Source organism: Cydia splendana, chromosome 4 (assembly GCF_910591565.1).
Source record: "Cydia splendana chromosome 4, ilCydSple1.2, whole genome shotgun sequence".
Taxonomy (NCBI): domain Eukaryota; kingdom Metazoa; phylum Arthropoda; class Insecta; order Lepidoptera; family Tortricidae; genus Cydia; species Cydia splendana.
The window spans coordinates 6,156,343-6,174,129 of NC_085963.1; the positions used below are offsets into that span (position 1 = coordinate 6,156,343).

The 17,787-nt window shown below is 39.4% G+C and overlaps 1 protein-coding gene across 1 annotated transcript in view; it reads left to right on the forward strand.

Moving 5' to 3' along the window:
• Positions 1–17,787, forward strand: part of LOC134789691 (atrial natriuretic peptide-converting enzyme) — an 88,274-nt gene that overhangs the window by 25,450 nt on the left and 45,037 nt on the right. The window contains exon 5 of the mRNA XM_063760297.1: positions 3,449–3,643. Coding sequence (XP_063616367.1) covers positions 3,449–3,643 — 195 coding nt within the window. The remainder of the gene's footprint in view (positions 1–3,448; positions 3,644–17,787) is intronic.

The window sequence follows — 17,787 nt, forward strand, 5'->3', positions numbered from 1 at the left end:
CCTCGTGTCCACATAATGGAAGCTAATCGGATAAGAATGTTGTTACTTTGAGGGCACCCGAAGAGATTAAAAAACAACCGGAACAAGTAAACCCATAGGTTTAACAGTTAGTTAAAACGTCGTATGTCAAATGGATAACTCATACACATACGTCATTTTTGTAGTGTAATGTCGGTGATGTAGGAATTCTCGATCCCCAGATCACTTAATATTTAACTAGACTAGACGGAGCGAATAACACAACTGGTTTTCTTTACCACACATAATTATGCACTTCCAAAGCATGAGAGTTCAACTGTTTCATTTTAGTTTCGTCCATTTTTACGACCTTATTGTAAGCACTTAGCGGTTTTATGTATTATAATAATACATAAAACCGCTAAGTGCTTCGGCTTGCAGTGGAATATTTTATAAGTAAAATTACACGTGTGGTCATCGCTAGTCTTCGCAAACCGGGAGTCTTTGAGGAGTAGTCTATGCCCCGACCGCGCGAGTCAATATACGTTGACCTTTATTTCAAAGGCCGATGTTTCGATTTACCCGCTTGATTTGTGAAGCGAAAATGTCCTAAGAGTAAACACGATTGCGAAAAACGTGATTTTAGTTTTCTTTATTTTACTTCTGTCACAGAATAAATAATATTATTATGTAGTACTTACTATTAAGTAGGTACAGTAGCTTCACTCCCTAACAAAACGCGTCTATTACGACAGATATGACCGCAAGGTGGCGCAAGCGCGAGCAGGCGTCTGTTCCGTAGCGGTGCGCGGCAACTAAGTACTACTGCTAGACACCATAATTGGTGCGGGCCGCATGTACGTGTAGCGACGCGACGAAATCGTGGAGTGAGCCACGCCTGCTTCTGTATAGTTTATCGTATCCTCATGGCAGAGGGACGTGACTCACGTGGCGACTGTGGATACTCTTCACCAGTGCGCTCTATCTTGGGCCCGGTCAATGCTAGCCTGTAATGTGGCTTTTGTCTCTGACGCTAACGTAACTAACGTCTGACGTAACGTGTAATGTTTGAGCTAACGTAAACCAATCTAAGAGACGAAGGTATGCGATAGAGGAACAAGAGATATTGCTATCTAGTTACAAGCGTATACTTGGCAACACGGATACGGGCTACATGACCGGATACCGGATTAACGCCTCACTATCGAAGAGGCCGCAGTTAGATCAATCACGCAGATGCTCTGTCTACCTTCAAAAATTCGTTTGGGACGGTTTCGATTGGCTTTTATTTCAAGATTATAGTCACATGATTGTCACGATATTTTTCATAATTACAAAAAACTAACCTTTTAGATGATCTGGGGAAATACAACCAGGTTTCTGCATTAATGTTTGGCGGACTTAATGCCTTAAGGCATTCTCTACCGGTTAACTAATGGGCTAAACCAGAAAAATTAAGTAGGTGCAAGGTCTTTTAAGGTAAATGAAATTGTAACCAAAACATTAGGCGAGTAGGTATTTTGTATATAATCATGTAGTTACATACAAACATACCTACATACTTACATGAAAAATATTGTCTCATAGTTATCGTTGATATAGGTACCTATCTCATAGGTAGGTATTGAGATATAGGTACCTATTAAAAAAGTTCGAATTAAGTATATCATAACATAATATCATAACCATGAAACAGAACCTAAAAAAACAAGTGAACTTAGCAAAACGAGTACCTACATTGTCCGGACAGTAAGTAATCGCATAACACATTAATCCTAGAATTGAAGAATATTATTACATTGTTACTGTTTTTAAATTACTGCCGAGGAAACAAAAAGAACTATAAAATGTTTCATTATTCGAATACCGAGGCCGTATACCACCCAAGACATTTATCGGATTACCGCGCCACTATCGACATGTTCGTTGCCAGCAGATAAATCGCCCTAGATAAGACTGTCCTAGAGCTAACGGAAAGTTTTTAGTTGAGGAATCAAAATAATTTCATTACACGGGTCCCCCAAGGGACCCCTTTGTTTCCCATAAAGTTTTAAGTCATAATGTATAGTTTGTCATATTTTCGTTAGTCATAAAACTGAAACCGTTTCCTTTTCAGGATTTTCGTAAGGTTATTCTATAGATAGGTTAGGTTAGGTTTGTTTTATGGCAATCCTGAAAAGTTACGCGTTTCTGACAAAAACCAATTATGACTAACGAAAATTCGGACAAACAATATATTATGACATGACTTAAAACTATTTGGGAAACCATAGAGACCCGTGCCAAGGCCGCATGAGCTGCCGAACACACCACATCGGATTACCGCCTCAATACAGTATCGACATCGCCGTTGCCCGCAGACTGATCAATCACCGGCCGGCGATGGTTCTATAGTTAAAATTTAAATGTAGGTAGCAGATCATACTATACCTACCCACATGATGAAATTTCCGTCCTTCCTTCCTTCCTTCCTCAAGAATCACTCTATCGATAGGTGAAAACCGCATGAAAATCTGTCCAGTTGTTTTTGAGTTTATCGCAAACATACAAACAGACAGACGCGGCGGGGCACTTTGATTACGTTTTATGAAATCAATCAACCCACGTGGAAGTGAATAGAAGTGGAATAGAAACAGTGGACTGTTCACGAGGTGAACAGATTAAAAAAGGGAATTCATTTTATAGTCAAGTGGACTACTCAGCAGGAAAGCGGATAATTGAAAACCAGAGCTTGCGGCATTATGCTGAGTGGGAGTGGGACGTTTGGCGTCTTCTCTCTCGGTGTGTACACGTCTACATTACAGGGTTTACAGGGATATAACCGCGGACCACTTTGTTTGTTCGTATATTTCCCTCTCTATTAATAAGTGGGTTCGTTTGTAACACTTTGGGTGCGGACCGTAAAAACAGTAACAGCCGGTCGCGTCGAGTAAAAAACACGAGTACCTACAACTACATAGGTAGATTACATACATACTTGTTGCCTAAAACCGTAATAATAGCACCAAGGGTCCCTTAATTACCGCATATCTGACAAAATTTTTGCTTAAGGGACGGCCACTCTTACCCCGGAATGTCCCCGCCGAGTTTAGCCAGCCGCCGGCTCGGGGCTATTTAAATTAATTCTGCGTACATTTTTAGCTCTATTAAGGTTTCGTCGGTCTATGTTTTGGCACGGATTTACATAGAAGAGTGTTTCCTTTTTGGGCATTTGGGGCGTCCTTTTTAAGTCTAAGAATAGGTTCTTAGAAGTATTGTACCTAGAATCCCGAGTATTCCGAGAGTAGTTATTAATTTGATAGTCTTAAGAATCGTAACTTAAAGGATATTTCGATTGCTTCACTTCAATAATTTTATACTGCCTTATGCCGTTAACTATGTTAAATCTAACAAGTGATATCATAATGTGATCAACGTGAGATCAATTTGTAAAATTCTAGTAAACCGAGACGTTAAAATCCATATATCTAACAAGATCTCTTCTTTCCAGTATGTGTCCCAAGTGGTGAACCGCAGTTCTGTGGTAACGTTCCCCGCGCCCACGGAACCCCCGGGCTCCCGGAACCCGGCGCCTGGCGTGTGCCTCCCCGTCATCGTCAGCTTCTGCCAGCAGCACCGCGTCTCCTACAACTTCACCATCTTCCCTAACTACATCGGTCATTTTGGACAAAGGGACGCCCAGCAGGTAAATCATAAATTAAATATGTATCTTCTTCTTTCTCGCGTTATCCCGGCTTTTGCCACGGCTCATGGGAGCCTGGGGTCCGCTTGGCAACTAATCCTGAGAATTGGCGTAGGTACCAATTTTTACGAAAGCGACTGCCATCTGACCTTCCAACCAAGAGGGTAACCTAGACCCTAGACCTTACTGGGATAAATTAAATACCTATGTATATGGTGACAGCTTCGTGTCCGGACTCACCTATCCACAGTCTGCCAGCAGCGCATACTGTCCTATTTCGGCCACATAATGAGGAGGGGAGATGAAAGCCTTGAAAAGCTGATCATTGTTGGAAACACGGAGGGCAAACGAAGCCGAGGACGATCTCCAACAAGATGGAGCAATCAATTAAAAGGGGCTCCATCCTCAACCAACTTTTGCTCGGTTGTCAGAGACGCGATGAACAGGCACCGTTGGAGGCAGATCATAAGGTCATTTCTCAAAAAGTTGGCACCGCCACCTGTAAATAGGTTTATGTTAGAACTTTTTTTTCATTATGTATAATTTTTATATATAAAATTTTAACACATATTTAGAGAGACTTTTTACATAGAGGCCTAATACTTTGAAAAAGATTGAATAAATATTGATTACAAAAAAAAAATATTGTAACTACGTTTATCCGTTAACCTGCCGTGTCCCAACGCGAGGTACTGATGTTTCAAGCTATGAAAACCACACAAATTATTAACTTAATTTAACGTTATTACCGTATTTTATTAACACATATCCTTAACTTTTAAAGTATTACTATCGCATAACAATATTATACTTATATTTTAAGTTATTCGGGTTCAAAGTTTGTCCAAGGCAATTCTTAACAGTCACCTGGCGCGTCACGTTCGCGACCATCGTATAACCCCCACCGCACCTTTCCCGTCTCACTCCGCACGAGCCGAAGCCGTCATTCATCAGCTATCACCTGATACCACGAAGACGTGGTTATTGTGCTTCGCAAATAAAACACAAACGACAAAGTATCGGAAATTGGAGTTTGTAATGAGTAAGTACTCTTTATCCTGGAGTCGATATCTTGCTAATTGTGTAACCTATCGCATTACTATCAAGATATGTAACGTAAACAATAGTTTAGTTTTATATGCCTAAGTATGGAGCTCATCAAGTTAATACATTTTGTGTATTCGCGATATAACTGCCATTTTCCCCATCACCTGCATATCGTCCACCTGGCTAAAACTGCCAGGTGGATGAGATTTTGCGGCAGGTTAATGTCACTGATACCACAACTAATACTCGTAACTATATAATTATATAGCGGTTATATAGCTTTTGTGTGTTAATTTAGGAATAAAAACTATCCTGTCTGTTAAAGCTGCATATTATTGAAATTTTTGTACTTTTGTCTTAAGTCTCGTTAACCTGTCCAAAAAAGTCAGGTGAATGATGCAATGGCAGGTGAATGAAGCGTCATTCACTTGCCATATGACAGGTGATCGATAACTATTTAAAATGCACGTTACATATAAGTACTCACACAGTGATTGTGTTTATTAAGACGTTAGTGGACAACTGTTTCTCCATACAAACGTAGACTCCATTTTCCTCCCTGGGTTTTTTTTATGAAAACAAAAATTTGTTACACTAATATCGTAAGTAGATTTGTGACGTCCCACGGAAAAGGTACCTAATGAGGGTTTTTAGTTTTAGACATATATTAAAATGTTTTGTAAAAAGGTGAAAACATGCTCATTTTGTTTATTGTGTGATGAGATGACGGGCGAGAGAGAGAGGTATGGATGAAAAGAAAAAGATGCAAGCGAATGATGATGATAATCTGAAACCTAATGCCTAACGTTTGTTTACCTGACCAATTTTGAAAATTCTTTTTTTGATTGTATGTATATGCATACAGATTCCAGATCCAGTCCTGATGATGGGATCCATGAAGAATCGAGGGAACTCCTCAAATCTTAAAGGCACACATATAGTGATTTTTGTGTTTTTATTTACAAATCAAGCATACACATGCACAAAAGTGACATTTGATGAAGTGGAACTGCTGATGAAGATCATAACGGAACTCTTCAACGACGCATAGTTCACGTTTGGCGATTTGTCCACTTCGTTATGTTTGTTAAGCAAGTTAAGTTTTTAAGCCACATTTTTGTCAATCTCGAGTTCTGGTGATGGGATCCATGAGGAATCCAGGGAACTCCTCAAATCATAAAGGCATGCGTATAGTGACTTTTGGATTTTCATTAGAAAATCAATCATTTTCATTAAAAACTGTCGCATTTGATGAAGTGGATCTGCTGATGATGATCAGAACAGAACTCTTCAACGACGCATAGTACACGTTTGGCGATTTAGATTTCGACTTGGATTGGGACTGGGGCTGGGACCCGGAACCAGACTCGGGCCCGGACTCGGACCCGGACTGTGACTCGGACCCCCGGACCTAGACTCAAACCCGGAGTCGGACCTGGACCTGGATCCCGGCTCTTATCTGAACCTGCACCCGGACCTGGATTTGGACCAGGACCTAGACCTGGTCCTGGTCCTGGACCTGGTGTTGGACCCGGAGCCGTCGTCCCCTTTCCTGTTCAATATGAATGAAAAACCTGGCATGAACATGTCGAGCCGTGCTTGATATTGCGTTCCGTAGACACTAATATTTAATACTATTAACACTTCAACCACCTATAGTAGTTTATGTGACTGCTACATAATGAAAGGCATTAAAATACGAGTGTGGGTTTATGAAACGAATGAAATGAGTTTCATAATAGTATCACACGAGTGTTTTAATGCCTCATTATGTACAGTTACATACACTGCTTTATCTACACACATATTATAAACTTTCTATGATATATTCACTAACCTCATATTACAACCGACATTGGGGCACTTTCCTCTCTGGCGGAACTCGCGGATATGAGATGGCGTCTCCGAAATATCTTTATCGCACATTTTACACGAAACTTTTGTTATAGTTACTTTAAAAACAACAAAACAAATTATTTTTTACTACAAACTAATTAAAAGATAAACTGTACATCAAATGGCGGCAAATGAAAACTTTTTTCACGCATGTCACACATCCGTAGTTTTTTTTTAATTCAGAGACAAACTAGAGTCGGGGTCGATTACCATATCATCCGATACCAACTTACAAGCGAGATTTGTCAATATTGTATGCAATTGACATTTGATTTCGAATAAAACGTCATCTCGACTGATATAGAATAGGGGTCAAATCAAATTGCTTTTTTTTTCAGAGATGTTCGAAATTTGGATTTCATTACCAAATCGATTTTGATATAGTAATGAAACTATTACCACATTTTCACAGATAAGAAATTTGCTGTAACAAAACAGTTTATCGTAATGTGGGCCATTATTTACGGATTTTGAAGGCATCATAGAGAGTTTATGATATGTGTGTAGATAAAACTCTTTATATGATGGAAAGAAATCTACTGATTCATTATAGTTATAATTTGTATTAACTTTTAACATACTAACCTACTGCCATAAATTGTTAATTAACGTAAACAACCTCTGCTTGGTCACGACATTCGTCTATGGCGGCAAGCAGGGCGGCGGGAGCCGCGGAAAGACGCGAGGGACGGCCAGGGCCCTATTTCACCAACGTGACAAATGTCGCATTTGTCGACATCACTGTTACTGACGTCACAGGCATCCATAGGCTACGGTAACATGTTAATTAAAAAAAACTCCACTATATCGCCAGTAAATAAGTACTTATTTTGCGAAGCTAATGACAATTGTCACAAGAAATAAAGACAATTGTCTCTAAATTCCGACACAGAACTAATTTGCTGTCAAGAATTAAAGTTCTTTGAAATCTTGTGACAATTGTCATCATTATCATCATAAACATCACAAGAGAAATACCTGTTTTTTGCCGATATAATAAGTTTTTTTTTAATAATACAATGACGGTGACAAACAGGATAACGGCCCGCCCAATGGTAAGCGATAACCGTAGCCCATGGATGCCTGTGACGTCAGCAACAATGAGACTTGTTGAATTGTCGCACCTGTCACGTTGGTGAAATAGGGGCCAGGCATGCCACGTACCTACTTTTTATAGCGCTAGCGACTAGGAGCGGATGCACAGAATAAATAATAGTACTACTAGGTACAGAAGACTCACTCTCTAACAAAACGCGTCTGTTATGATCAGCACAGATATGGGCGCTAGGTGGCGACAGCGCCACGCGCGGCTTATGGCTTTTCCCAAAATTGGGGTGGAACGGATGTACTTTTACCTGAAACCTGAATTCCACTAGGCACTGCGAGGGTTCAGCATTAGCTCTATCTTGGGTACTGCTCTCCCAAGTGCTCATCAAGACGTGTCGAATGACCAAAACAGCATGTGTCTATGTTGCATCAAACCTGAGTTCCAGTAGGTGTAGGTACTGCGAGGGTTCATCATCAGCTTTATCTTGGGTACTGCTCTCCCAAGTGCTCATCAAGACGTGTCGAATGATCAAAACAGCGTGTGTCTATGTTGCACCAAACCTGAGTTCCACTAGGTACTGCGAGGGTTCAGCATCAGCTCTATCTTGGGTACTGCTCTCCCAAGTGCTCATCAAGACGTGTCGAATGACCAAAACAGCGTGTGTCTATGTTGCACCAAACCTGAGTTCCACTAGGTGCTCCGAGGGTTCAGCATCAGCTCTATCTTGGGTACTGCCCTCCCAAGTCCTCACCAAGACGTGTCGAATGACCAAAACAGCGTGTGTCTATGTTGCATCAAACCTGAGTTCCAGTAGGTACTGCGAGGGTTCAGCATCAGCTCTATCTTGGGTACTGCTCTTCCAAGTGCTTATCAAGACGCGTCGGATGACCAAAACAGCGTGGGCCTATGTTGCAGCAAACCTGAGTTCCACTAGGTACATCCAGGGTTCAGCATCAGCTCTATCTTGGGTACTGCTCCTCCAAGTGCTCATCAAGACGCGTCGGATGACCAAATCAGCGTGGGCCTATGTTGCACCAAACCTGAGTTCCACTAGGTACAGCCAGGGTTCAGCATCAGCTCTATCTTGGGTACTGCTCTTCCAAGTGCTCATCAAGACGCGTCGGATGACCAAAACAGCGTGGGCCTATGTTGCACCAAACCTGAGTTCCACTAGGTACGGGCAGGGTTCAGCATCAGCTCTATCTTGGGTACTGCTGTCCCAAGTGCTCACCAAGACGAGTTGGATGACTAAAACTGCATGTGCCTATGTTGCATCAAACCTGAGATCCACTAGGTACTGCCAGGGTGAATATACAGCAAGATTGAATGTTTACTTATTCACAGAAACTTGTTGTTAAATTGGGAATCGAATCGAAGGTGAGGTGGGTCAGAATCCAAAATTTTAATCATCGTGGTGGACAATAAGGTCCCTTTTTATAGAAAATGACACATTTTTCGATTATTTTTAGAAGGCATTGAAAATGATGTGGTGGATAGGTGGATGACACTTATTACAGGTGAATGATGACAAGAAACCAGGTTAACGGCAACGGACACAGGTTAATGACGCCTCTCGATAACCTGTCAATATTTTCATTAGAATTTGTACTTATTTCTCGATAACCTGCTTCTACTATCGATAACCTGGAGACAAAATATCTTTCACCTGTCCTTGATATCATTCACCTGACTTTCAAACGCCTATATCTTCTAAACTAATTGAAGGAATTGCTTCCCTTCCACATTTTCTAATAGTTTAAGTTGCCTTTTAACGATCCCAATAAAAAAAAATGCGAAAATGCAAAATTTTTGAAAAACATAAATTTTAACCTGGCGGTGCCAACTTTTTGAGAAACGACCATAAAGACCAGGTGTGGAGCATCCACATCCACCGATGACCACGATCCTCAGTCATGAGGGAGCAACCACAGAGAGAGAGTATAATATGGTGAAGTTATAGGTTTTTAGAATATGCGTGGAAATAGGTACCTATAGATAAAAAAGGCCGTCTGTGCGGTAGTGTATATTGGTTTTACGGATCACTGATTTGTGTACACAGACACACAGTATTTATATCTCGATCAAGATTTGCATGTTACGCTTGGATGTGGAAAAAAAAATAAAGAACTTTTTTCATAATATGCTTGAGGCTAATAAGGGCTGATGAGATTTAGGGAGTATTCAAATATTGTTACGAAATATGTTATATGGGAAAACAAGCACACGATACACCCAAGCTTATACCTTCTTATCTCTTATTAATTTCGTAAAATATTTAACAAAATCCCTCCTTGAAACAATTAAGCTTAATGAAAAGCATTTATAATAACACTAACATAATAAATAATCTACTCAAAAACAAGAATCTTATGAACCATTCGACAATGTTTTCGTTATATTTATCAATTAATAGGGATTTTGGAGTAATTAAACGCTGCTCGCCCTATTCCAATTAGTAACAAACTGGGCAGTTTTATGTTGTCTATCAGTGTTTTTAACAAACAACCTTTTAAATACGACGCTTCAAGCTTTTATAAATAAGAGATTTTTTAAAGCTTATTTTACACAAGAACGAACAAAGTATTTTCGGACCGTGGCAATGTTTAAAATAGTTATTTGTACAACAAGAGATCAAAGTTTGATATTTCTTCGAGTGCTTATTTTGAGTCCCGTGCAAGCGAAAGATTCTATAATAGATTCACGAGCGTAGCGAGTGAATCTAATTTAGAATCTTGAGCGTAGTAAGGGATTCAAAAGCGCACGAGATGTAAATAACTTTGATCTCGTGTAGTACACAAAATTTTTCACCCTAAGCAGTGAGAACATACCTAGAGGGACAGAGATAATAGAACCCAAGTATCGAACTTGTATTAGACCCCGCATGTTGAAATGACATGTGACTATAAAGGTCACTTGAATGTTATTTTGTCTCACTCAGTGAGCAAAATCGCATTTTGCTCACTGAATGAGACAACTCAGTGAGCAAAATGCGATTTTGCTCACTGAGTGAGACAAAATGACTCAGTGAGCAAAATCGCATTTTGCTCACTGTTTTTAAGAAGCAAAGTACCCTTGTTCGAGCTGCTGAGGTGAAAAAAGATTTTCTTATTTTGATTGCTTGCTATTTTCTGTGTTTGCGTCTCGATTACAGGATTTATAGGAGTTACACGGGTTGTCATATACTTATAGATGTCATGATTTAAAGTTTATTTCCATTTTAATAATCTGACAAACACAGCGGTTGAGCCTGCTTGACGTAGGTTGACATTTGAATAATTGTAGTACCGTTGCGTTGTTGTTCTTAAACAGGAAAACAGTAGGTAGATAAACACGTCGGTGGTTGCGTACAATATTATCGGCTCGATTAGAACAATATTTCTAAGAAGTCACAGCGATACGATATGCTATGATATGCGCTGTGACTTCTTAGAAATATTATTCGAATCGGGCCGTGTTACAACCAAAGATCACGGCGGCATCAAATTTCAGATAGACGGAGGCGCGCGTGCCGACGCGACTCTTTCGCGGCTTAGTGGCGCTCAGTTAATTGTCTGTGGTCGATCAACGCTGCATGCTAAATGAGATGGCTGGATAGGTTGGCACGCTCCCGATAATCTTGGAATTAATCTTTCGGCAATAGTACGCGATCGTGCGTTGTTTCCAGGAAGGTGTACCTCAGTGCGGCCCTCACACCATTATTTACTACTTACAATATATGAAATGTAATGGCACTGATGTCCTAATTACTTGCGACCCTTTCCACTTAGCAACAATTTGGTCAGACATTTTCCATTCCTTCAATGCCATTAAACCCCTTACCTTCAAAACTCAAAGGCGTAATAGCTATATACGAATAATTACGAAAACACCAATGAGAAGCAAAAACAACCGATGGACTCATTATCCCGGTGTTCGATGTTCAGGAACATTCTAAACACGGCCGATTGTCCTCTGACAAAGATTGATTCCCCTAATGATCGTTCGGTATTGTGACGGGGCCTTTGGAATACTGCTTATAATTGACAGGTGGGAAGGCGTAGCGTAGGGCGGCTTAACAATTTTAATCGAATCATTACCTCGGCTTTTCCTTGGACAGCTTGCTTTGGAAAATTATTTTCAGATGTTCCCAATGATTTCAAGCAGATTTTGGGCTTTGTTAAGTAAGGACTAAGGAGTACTATACTACTTGTATCGCAATGTACATTACGATACAAGTGCGAAAAGTAGGAAATTCGTAACGAGTGGAGATAAATTAAAACACGACCCAAGGGAGTGTTTTCAATAGACACTAGTTGCGAATTACCTTTTCGCATGTGTATTGTACACCGTTTTACAGTACCTACACTCCATATGGCCCTGTAAATTTTCGACTAGGGCGCACTACGCATTCGGGCGGTATAGTGGCACCATAATAATTATGTAGGTAGGTACTGTAAATGATTTTATCGTCATAAAGCTACTGGCTGTAGCTTAATTTTGATAGAATTTAGAGTTTGTTTTTTTTTATCTCTGTGAAATAACCATACTAGGTCTAGTATTTAGAACTGACAGAAGAGACCATCATGTGAACGCAGTAAGAGAGCAATATTTTTCCATTGGTTTCCTAGTTGCTCATGAGATAATAATTATGTTAACTACGTATAAAATATTCTAGAAACTACTAACCTAATTTCATCAAACGAAGTCGTTTAGAAAAAACTTAGTCTGTAACTCCGAACGGTGAACGCAAACGACGTTATAATTCCCTCTGAATTTCATAGAAAACTTTTAACTTTTTCTCTGAATTTGGTGTATAAGTTTAGGAAATTACGCTCACTCGTTATGCCGCCGCCGCAAAAATATGTATTTATCTATCTACCTACTGAAAATAGGTGATCGTATAAAAACTATTTATATTAAAAAAAAATATTTTTGAAGTAAACAATCATTACAGAACATATCCACAAAACTTCAAATTGAATACAATATAAAATATTGCTCGAATATAATATTGTCCCTCGAATTGAATACAAGTCTAGTGTTGCTACGAAAAATCTGGAAAATTCTATTTCTAAAATTCTAGGAGAGCTGGAACTTTCATATATTTTCATTAGGTGCAACCTTTTCCCGCCGTATAACCTAGAATGTTTGACATTCCCACTCTACAGAGCCTTACAGAGTACTGGCCAATATAGGGAAGTCTTTAGCAAAATAGTTCAAGTTCGCTCTCCGAATTTTTTATGTTTTATATTACCTGCCTGTTAACTAAATAAGTATTACCTTTTTCATTTATGAATGTAAAGTTTGTATGTTTTGGAGTTTGATGGGGTTAAATGGGGTTTATAAGTATGTATAGTTGGGGCAGTATTCGAACAAAAATACCTACATAAACATAGATATATATGAACTTCATGATATTAAGAAGGTACTATTTGCATATTTAAATTATGTTTTTATTTATTTCTTTTTATAGATCTGTTGATAATATATGTAAATTGGCTTTACGAATAAATTTACCATGATTATTTAAATAAATAAGTAACAATCATTGAACACAAATATTTATTACGTATCTAGTGCACACACTAACACTGCACTGTCTTCTCCAGACATTGCTCACGCCCACACTCGCGTAGTTCATGGGAATACAGGGATTGCAAAGAATGTTCGCGCCAGATTGCAACAGGGCAACGACTTGTATCCCGACGGGATGAATCGGAATCTGAAATAATGTTCATCGCCTCCACGCCCTTCTCCATTCTACTGTCGTTTGGCACATCTTCTCCAAAATGATTCATTAGGAAGATTAATTTCCGAAAGGATTCATTTCCCAAAATGTTATATTTCCTGTACAAACGCCCTTATTCATAAAACTTTACGAGCCTGATTTAGTTAAATTATATTTTATCCCTTTCTTACAAATACATAAGTCAAAATGACAGATAAAGACAAACGATTATTAGCTAATTGAGGCTTCTAGCGCGTTTATGAATAAGGGGGAATATCTTTAGGAGCTCCGTACTCGAAGGGGGCCAACAGAACTTTATTATCAGGTATTGCAGGTGTCCATGGGCCACGGTAATCGCTTACCATCAGGCGATACGTCTGCTCGTTTGGCTCCTATATCATAAAAACAAAGCTTTCGCCGTAAGTCTCTCCAACCTTTGAAGATTTTGCCCATTTATCTAGGCCGTTGAAATTATAGTGTAATGTATTGTGATGTGTAAATAAAAATAGGGATCTCTATACGAGTAATGCGATTTGTACGTAGTATGTGGAGTTGTTATCTAAATCGGGTAAAATACAAGAAAACCAAATTTAATTAAGGCTAAGGTTACACGAATACACGCCAGAGCATAATTCTAACAAGGCACTGTGAGTGTGATCCTTTTGATTTGAAGACGGCCGTAAAGCAACATGTTTGTATAAAACATGTACTTAGAGCACGACGCGTGTAAGAAGAGCCCTCTAAATAATAGCATCGCTTCCCTTAGACAAAGAGAAGCAAAACAAACTCTTATAAGTAAACCTTTGTTTACAATATCTCAGCAATAACAAGAATTAGCGAAATTTCCCCGTTTAATAATCAAACAAAGTTGTGAAAAGTTGTCCGCAACTTGTTCATTTATGATTTTATAAATCAAAGTTGAAAAGCAATTTCAGAAGGTTCATCTTGTGCGAAATTAATTAACTGTTAGGTATATACACAAGTTACCTACTCTATTTTTTTTTACAAGTCGATCAATGGGTTGGCAACTGTCAAAGGCTTGCATAGATGGCGCCATCATAGCTTGCCCCTTTTTCTATGAGATTTGGCTTAAAGGGCTGGCATCCAGGGTATTAAATTCCATTAAAATAACAATGACACAATTGTAGGGACAGGGCAAGCTATGCTGGTACGCCATCTGCTAAATTTAGCAGATTATAATATAAGAATCAACGTGCCAAAAGTATTTATCTGCCACCCTGGAATATTTTTCCAAATGGAGAATTCTGCAGTTTTCGTTCAAAAGTATCTATCGCTGTCTTATTGTTCTACATATACAGACATATCTTTTTGTTAAGTTATTAGATAATTGTAGATACTTTTGACGCTTAGTCTGATCCGTTACTTTTGATACTGAGTGTACTTACAGTCCTTTGTCCATTTATCAATTACTCCTCGAGAACGACGACGAACGCGACCAAATAGCGCCTGGGCTCAATAGTGAGCCCAGCTGCTATTTGGTCGCGTTTCTTAGCGCCACATGCACCTTCCCACTAACCCGGGGTTAACCTGTTAAACCGTTAACCCAGTGTCAAATTGCACTGATAACCGTGGTAGCTGTAGGTTTAACCGGTTAACCCCGGGTTAGTGGTGAATGTGCAAGGGGCTCTTAGACGAGGAGTTCAGTTTGTATTTTGTACCTGCATTGCCATTATAATGACATTAAAATTCAGGCTACCCCTCTCAACATCCTAAAATAAAAAATAAGCGATTATGACTTATTCACAGTGTTAGTGATAGTACTTATTTCTATGACTGTTCCAAGCCTGGAGAGCCCACAAGGCCAAAAAGATCTTTACAGAATAGCAAGAGAGAGAGAGAGAGGAATGCAAGAGATATAAATCATATGAAATGTATGAGACGAAGCAGGAAAGATTTTGACGGGTGACAAGAGCATAAAAGAACGCTGGAAGAACTACTTCAATCAACTTATGAACGAAGAGAACGACTGGAGTGGAGTGCTAGAAAATGTTAGAAGTAACATTGGTATGGTGAAGGAGATCACTGTAGAAGAAGTAAAGATGGCTGTGCAAGGTATGAAGAATGGGAAAGCGGTATACCCGTGGAAGTATGGAAGTTTCTGAAAGCGGATGGATGGAAGTGGCTGACTTTATTCTTTAATAAGTTGTTGCAAGAAGAGGCGATCCCTGATGAATGGTGCAACAGTTCACTGGTGCCCGTTTTTAAGAATAAGGGTGATGTACAGGATTGCAACAACTATCGGGGAATAAAGCTCATGTCACATAGTATGAAGATATGGGAAAAAGTGGTTGCGAGACGAATGAGAGAAGAAAGTGAGGTAACACAGAACCAATTTGGGTTTATGCCGGGCCGGGGAACTACGGACGCCATATTTTCTTTTATCGCCAGAAAAGGCATACGATAGAGTCCCCCGTAAGGTTCTGTGGTAGTCTATGAGAGAGAAAGGAATGCCAGAGAAGTATGTACGGCTTGTTCAGGCGATGTATAACAGAGCCAGTACTCACGTCAGGTCGGAAGCAGGCGTAACCGACAAGTTCAATGTGGCGGTAGGTTTACACCAGGGGTCGGCCTTAAGCCCGTATTTGTTCCTCCTGGTTATGGATGCTCTGACATCGAACATACAGGAGAAGGCACCTTGGTGTATGCTGTTTGCCGACGACATTGTTCTTGTCGGAGAAAATGCACTTGAGGTCCAGAGCAGGCTGGGAAAATGGCAAGAAAAGCTGGAAAGTGTGGGACTCAAAATAAGCAGAACCAAAACGGAGCACATGTTCTGCGATTTCGGTGGTCTATCCAGTTTTACCCATATTGCCTTAGATGGTGTATCCCTACCAGTCTGCTCTGACTACCGGTACCTTAGGTCATTGATCCAATGTGACGGAAGCATCGACCGAGACGTGAAAAATAGAATAAATGCGGGATGGATGAAATGGCGACAGATCTCTGAAACAACTTGCAATCCACGAATGCCCCTTAAACTTAAGGGGAAAATATACAGAACGAACGTGAGACCTGTTGTAATGTATGGATCAGAATGCTGGGCCACGAAAGTAGCGGATGAAAGAAGAGTGCACGCAGCGGAAATGAGAATGCTGAGATGGATGTGTGGAGTGACGAGAAAGGATCGTAATTAAGAATGAGTATATAAGAGGAAGTTTGAAAGTAGCTCCAGTAACGGAGAAAATGAGAGGCATGTAATGAGGAGGGATGAATGCCATATAGGCAAAAGAATGTTAGGGATGAATGTTGATAGACGGAGAGCGTATGGTAAACCCAAAAAACGATGGATGGATTGTGTGACAGAGGATATGAGAAAGAAAGGAGTGAGTGCTGAGGAGACGAAAGACAGAGAAGAATGGAAGAAAAAAACATGTTGTGCCGACCCCACATAACGTGGGGTAAGGGCAGGGGATAGAAGAAGCTATGACTGTTCCAAATTGTAGGTACCTACATCAAACGGTCGTTGAGAAAAACGCATTTAGGTAACCGATTTTCAAGACCGAAGTGATTCCATAAGAGATTCGCGAACAGCTTTGTGCGGAGCTCTAAAAAAGTGTTGGTTCAATCATACATTGTTATTTACTCCGAGATCATACACGAGGAAGTGGCTGAAATTCAACATACAAGATTGTAATCAAATACGAGTACCTACTTATACAAACAAACACTGTAGATTAAATTATGATGTGTATTTGAGTGATGAAAGGGTTTGGAAAAAAACTAAGTAGGTTACTGAAATAATAGGCGCTTACTTTAGTATACCTTCCGTATTTTCCCTATTGTACTTTGTTTTCTGTCAAATTCTGAATTTTGACCTTCACCTTTCCGCAATAACAATAAGTTGTTGTTAATGTTATTTTAAATTAACGTTGCTTCAGTGAAATGAAAGGCGCAAGTCTCACTGTATTTGCGACTTTCACTTCACTGAACATTAAGGAAAACCGCTATCTGGTAAAAAAAATAAAATATTAAAATTAAGTGTAGTATTTTATAATGTACTATTATATTATCTAGCACAACAACATACCTACAAAATCTGACAGAATCCTATTTGTAAAGCCGCCGTTGTATAATAGTCTGTTCGAGGTACTGAAAATGGTGAAAAATATAGATAATACTCCTAAAAATACGTGTGATACCTCATTAGATTCGTAATGATGTCTAGAAAAATGTATTCGAAGCGTGTATTAGCACACAAAAAAATTACAAAAGTTATTAACAAAAAAAAGGGAGAAAAAAGTAGATTTGTCTTATTTCCTAAATATCTCAAAAAGTATTAATATTTAAGATTTACCAAATATGAGAAGGGCTCTAGAAAGCGACAAAATTTTACAATAGTTATTTATACATTTTTATTAGTTTTCAATGAAGAAGGAATTTCGAGAAAATTTTATTCATTAACAATTGCCTAACTTGTTGAAAAAATAA